The sequence below is a fragment of the Periplaneta americana genome, chromosome 17, assembly GCF_040183065.1.
Source record: "Periplaneta americana isolate PAMFEO1 chromosome 17, P.americana_PAMFEO1_priV1, whole genome shotgun sequence".
Classification (NCBI taxonomy): domain Eukaryota; kingdom Metazoa; phylum Arthropoda; class Insecta; order Blattodea; family Blattidae; genus Periplaneta; species Periplaneta americana.
Window position 1 is genome coordinate 30651132 of NC_091133.1, and position 5932 is coordinate 30657063.

The 5932-nt window shown below is 36.1% G+C and overlaps 1 protein-coding gene across 4 annotated transcripts; it reads left to right on the forward strand.

Moving 5' to 3' along the window:
• The first annotated feature begins 1281 nt into the window (after positions 1–1281).
• Positions 1282–4268, forward strand: LOC138693444 (uncharacterized). 4 transcript variants are annotated; one of them, XM_069817406.1, is made up of 6 exons: positions 1283–1579; positions 2193–2521; positions 2601–2756; positions 2884–2961; positions 3855–3923; positions 4112–4268. In XM_069817406.1, exons 3-6 carry the CDS (start codon positions 2660–2662, stop codon positions 4240–4242), a joined length of 375 nt encoding a protein of 124 aa, XP_069673507.1. In that variant the 5' UTR covers positions 1283–1579; positions 2193–2521; positions 2601–2659; the 3' UTR covers positions 4243–4268. The 4 variants fall into 4 exon arrangements, 2 of the variants coding, with proteins under 2 accessions (XP_069673508.1, XP_069673507.1); XR_011330320.1 differs by having other exon boundaries at positions 1293–1579; XM_069817407.1 differs by lacking the exon at positions 3855–3923 and having other exon boundaries at positions 1282–1579.
• The last annotated feature ends 1664 nt before the right edge of the window (positions 4269–5932 follow it).

Genomic DNA, 5932 nt, shown 5'->3' on the forward strand with positions numbered 1-5932 from the left:
TTTCTTCTACACTCCTGTGCGAATTGCTCTGTCAGTGATTTCGAAAGTGTTTAAAAAAAAACAACAAGAAGAAGTAGCAACCTGACTTTGGGAACAATCAGGCTGAAGTTGGCCTAGTTCGACACAAACTTTCTCTTTGCTATAAATATATTCATAATTAGGATCAGCATCAGCATAATTTACACTGACCTGCTTACTTTCTGTAAATATAACAGGGCAGATCATTATTAATGTTACATAGCAGTACATTATTCAACAAACCTTCGGGTTGTGTTTGAGTAACCGGCTACCAGACATTGTCATATTCTAAAAATTTATGTTTTGCCAGCTTTAGAATTAAATGGGAACGTAATTGACTCATTTACCAGTAAAAAAAATTACAAACCCTATTGGAAAATGAAAAGATAAAACGTTATTATCCTTTTCAAATAGACAGACATAACGCAAAATAATTATTAAATTAACACAATTTTAATCATAAGTACCGTCACAATATTAGATTTAAGCTTAGTGATAGTAAAGGAAGTTAAATAAGTCTTTGTTACTTATCTAAAATAATGACACAACAAAGAATAATTCGTTGTTGCTGAAAAAAATTGTTCAATGAAAAGACACAACACAAATTCTGTTACTCTTCATAAAAAGATTTAAACGTTTCAATATGAATGCTTCGTAACAACTAAAATTAAGTCGTTGTTATTGCAAAGATTTTGTCAGATTAAAACAGCTTGATAAAGACACATCTGCTATCTGATGGGAAAATAATATAATCATTTAATAATAATAATAATAATAATAATAATAATAATAATAATAATAATAATAATAATAATCCGTGGCGCTACAGCCAACGAAGGGCCAAGACCGACCAGCCGACTGCTGGCCTCACGGCCACATGCGGAAGCAGAGGTGGACGATCATCCAATCAGAATGGAGTTATCGTGTGGTTAGACCCTCAGCCGTTATAGCTGGTTTGCGTAACCGGATTTCGCTACCTATCGTAGCTCCCAAAGTGCATCACGATGCTGGGTGGAAATCGGTCCCATACACTGACCGAAATTTAATGAAAAAATTTCTTCTCCCATGAGGACTCGATCCAGCGCGCATTCCGTAACGCGAGACCTAGGCAGGATACCTTAGGCCGGGATTACGATCGACGTTCGTTTGCGTTACGTTACGTTGCGGTGAAGTACGTTGAAGTTAGACAAATACAAGCTCCGTGTATTTCATTACGATCAACGTTAGAATGAACGAACGCATGACGGCGTTGACATGGATAAATATATAATAGGATGCGAAACTGCGGACAGCACGATCTAGATGCGGTATTCTGAAATAAGGTGATCAGCGCCCGACGTCGTAGGTGGTAAATCATAGAACTACGTGAGGACCAGCGTTCTCCACTCTCCGATACGAAGTAGTCAGAACGTTGGCCGATGAGTAGCCAACAGCGTTATGAAGGCAAGATGGATTCCAGAAAAATGCAAAAGATTCGAGGAAGATGCTCAGCGCCTGGATGCAAGACTGTTAATACTGTGGGAGGGAAGCATTTTTTCTATTTTCCTCAGGAACCTATGAGGTAAGCTTTAGTATTATTTTTGTGTCCTGTGTAGCCTAAACCTTACACTTGAAAACAATGTACTTTTTGGTGAAGTAGGTTAGACGAGCTGTGCATTGCTTTCTGCTAATTTATTTAGGATTATAGTAGGAGTATAAATTTAGATGGTTCCGAAATTCAGTCAAACTGTAACGAAATGTGAAATATTGACGATAAAGAGCAAGAAGGCTGAAAATGAAACCTCGTAAACCTGAATTGTAGCATTAGGCCACGTGGCTGCAAACTAAAACCACGTGGTTTTTAGTATAAACATCTCACAGTTATGGAAAATAAAATTATGCCTTCTTTAATGTAGTTAGCCATTCTGGAGAAATTCTCAATCATGTGTAGTAGTAGTAATAATAATAATAATAATAATAATAATAATAATAATAATAATAATAAGCTTAGGCCTAATATTTAATTTAGTTTGTACCCAATATCTGTTGCTGCTACTAGTTTTCCTATGGTCACTCACCACCTAGTGATGCGCATTAGACATCTCTTAAAAATAACACAAATGCAATTTTTGCATGATTTCTATTCAATATTTCTTCTACTTTATCTCATTAGTAATTGTAATCCATTGCTTTAGGTGTTGGAAGTGGCTCCGATTTTGTGGGCTAGAGGACCGGTATCGAGTTGCCGCAGATGCCACACACAGGTTGAGAATCTGCATGGACCACTTCATTGAGTCTGACTATTATAGCTCTTCACAAAAAGTGATACTTAAGCAAACTGCAGTGCCCACTGTTCATGCTAATGGATTAGTGGTGCCATCAAACCCTAAAATCCGGAGCCCACCATCTAGCCCAGTTATGCCTCGAGCGACCTTATCACCGGGGTCTACCCCAACTTTCAGGCATCACAAGACTTTGCAGACGTATGCTAGGAGGGCGAAGATTGATTCTGCAGCTGCTGAAGGTAATTAGTACACTAGCAATGTTTTTATGTCATTCATGTTTAAGATTTCCGATTTCATTACTCTTTTCTTTATTTTCAGGTACGCGTAGTCTCATAGGTTTACAAGCTGCAACTGAGTAGGCTGCAGGCTTGGCAGCTATGCTTCAGACAATTCCTGCTCCTATGAGTACTCCAGCTTCAAAGATTACTGCTTCGACGGCATATGCCGGGATGAATAAAGATGCATGCCAACAAGGTAATTATTCCACTTAGTCAAGTTTATGGATTTCAAGGAATGCCTTAGTTTCTCATCAGCTGTTCTTACATTACATGTTTCAAAATACATAATTAATTATGTTTCGTTTTTTTTGTGATTATTACAGGGAACAGTATGATTGGTGAACAGCTGAGGGGCTATCAGCAACCATCGCTCCTATTCAATGTGGTTCCCACAGCTGAAGGTAAGTGATACTGTCTTGTGAGCCTGGTAACATGCTAGTAATCATTTAAGTTAATTGCCCCCTGCCATATGTCTGCAGTTTTCATACTTCATTCTTTTACAGTAGCGAATAATAACAAATCCTCTTAACTACAGGGCAGGGTGTTTATCTTGTTATATATCGATCGTCCAGTTCAAAAGTGCGACAACTCAAAAATTGCCATTTTTTAGTTATTTATACTACTGAAAGCCCCTTTCGGAGGTCTTTCCGATTCAATATTGAGATAAGTCATATTTACAACCAAAAAGAATAAAAACGAAATAAACTGCTTTAGAAGTAATTATAACTATGGGCTTTATTAATTCATTATTACTACATTTCGAAATCTATTAATAATGAACTGGAAGATCGTGATATACTCGTCCTGAATACTGACTCAATTCTAATTGTCGTGGTTATGAACCACAAATCTGTCCCTTTTTAGGGGATTTATTTGAAACTTTCAACTGAAGATATCTCAAAACTTGTTTTTTTGAGTTGTCGCACTTTTGAACCAGACGATCGATATTGCAACTGATATCCTGACAAGTCTCCCTGGCACACGAAGTACACTATCATTCCCGCTTACTGACTTCTCTTTAATATCCCAACACCTCTGCTGATTATCCCTTTCTGTTAGTGTCAGTTGTCCTCTATAGCCCAGCCTATTAGCAAAAAAATATTTTATATTACATTACAACGAACAATTCAGATTAACACAATCAAATTTGTTGCAGCATTAAACTTTTGGATTGTTACTATTACTTAACATTTATATGAGTTATAATTTGTACAGTTAAGAGCAGTTTGAAATGAATGGAGCACAAAGTCTGTTCAATTCTTGCTTCAATTTAATTTATCATTTATTTCCTTAGATACTGACATGAATACATCCAAGATGGAACAGTTTCCTTCAGCTTCAGCTACACCCCCTTCCAAACTTGGTAAATATTGATCACATTTTGATGTATTGTCAATTTTGTAGTATGTTATATAGCCTATCCATAGCTTGCATGCCTTTTGTTAGGCCTACATTAACTTAACAAGGCTAAAGGTGTTGTCACGTTTCATTTTTTATTTAAAATAGTTCCCAGCAATTAGATTAATCTGAAGTTAATTTCGTAATCTTTAGGTCCTGGTGTTGCAAAACGAAAACTTTTCTCGAGTCCTCACTTCTCATCTTCACCCAGGAGCAACAAACTAAAAATGGCAGCTCTGAAAGCAAAGGTGAAGAGACTGGAGAAAAAATTGCAGTGTCTTTAAAGTAGTGTAAATAGCTCATATTGTGTGTAACAAAAAGGTATAATATCATATTGGTGGAAAGTTCGTAGCTTTTTTTATTATTTTTTTATTTTTATTTATTTATTTATTTTTGCCCCAGAAAAAAATGTTTTTAGCAAATGTTAAATATATTGTGTAATTGTAGGGAGCAAAGTTACAGTATGTGGTACATGTGTGTGTATGTAAGAGAGATATTTGACTTTGGAAGTTGGGGGTTAACATACCTTCAGTTCACCTAGTAAACTTTTTTTGCCCAACATAATGCAAGTAAGTGATGCAGCTCATGTATTTCACTCTGACCCTCAGTACATACAACATTTTGGTATACGTTACCGTTATGTGTATGCCAAACAACAATGTCTAAGAACCTTAGATGTGATCCTAGAAAAGTGTTCTAAAATGTGTTGCAAAATAGTAGATAGTAATATGACAGTTTCAATTGTCAAACATTTTTTGTAGTATCTGAAATGCGATTAATGTAATATGTATCTAGTCAGCGATGTATGCAACGGAGGGGAGAAAGGAATTGGCCACTCTTACTCATTACCTCCTGCTCTGATTGTCCCATGAGTGTTACTTGTAGGGTCCAAACCTGTTATTGGACAGTTGACTAACCAATAGTTGATGTGTCCAGGCAGACAAGGGGACAAACCATAAATTTCGATATGTAGGATATCTCATTGGAATGTGAAGAAATATGTTCTGACTAAACTATATGACAACACATTATTCAAATGGTATCATTTACATCTGTAAACGAGGAATTATGTTTGTAAAATCCTTGCTCAAACAAGTCGAGTCACCAGAGAAGTATTAACAATCCGAAAATTAAATAAGGTAAAAGCTAATTTAGAATCCGTATACTTCAATTCTATTCATGATAATAGTTTTGTATCAGTTTTATTGTACAAAGACAAACAAATTACCTAATTATATAACAGAATGTAAAAAGACGTCACGTCAAGTATCAAGTTAGTCTATTATGCCCTGCTTTTATATGGAAAATTCATTTTCATTTAAAATGACCTGCTTTTAAATTGTTACAATCTGGTAACCCTAGTGCACATGTAATGTATGTTAAACAGTGATATGATGGACCTTGTCAAAATTGTGTTGTTGAATGTATTGTAAAATAGTATACAGTAATATAGTAATTTCAATTATGCAACTAGTTTTTGCAGACTTAAAGTGCACTGTACACTATTACCTAAAGAATAAAATCCCAATTATCTAACCTTGTTTTCTTTTATTTTCTGTCCCTGTTTGGCTGTATTTTAATTAGTTCCATTATAAGGTAGTGTAAAATAGACCGTCTCTTCCAACTATTGGCTCCAATAACAATTTTCAGTGAAAGATGATGTGAGGAATAAAAATTTTAAAGTTTTACTTTAAATTGAGGGTTTGGGGCGGGGGGGGGGGGAGGAGGAATATTTACTGCATATAGTTCAACTTTTCGACGCCAGGCGCGCTGCTAGATAAGCGGAGTAATTAGTTATTATTTTCGCTACTTGGGTGCGCTGCTGGATGCACGGAGTAGTTACTCTTTTCGTTACTTGGTGCGCTGCTAGATGTAATAACGCCTCTAACCGCATATAGATGGCAGCACGATCAATTCTACAACAGCGCCTCTAGTATGTGTTACGGGAAACTCAGTGAGTTTCGCATCCTATTA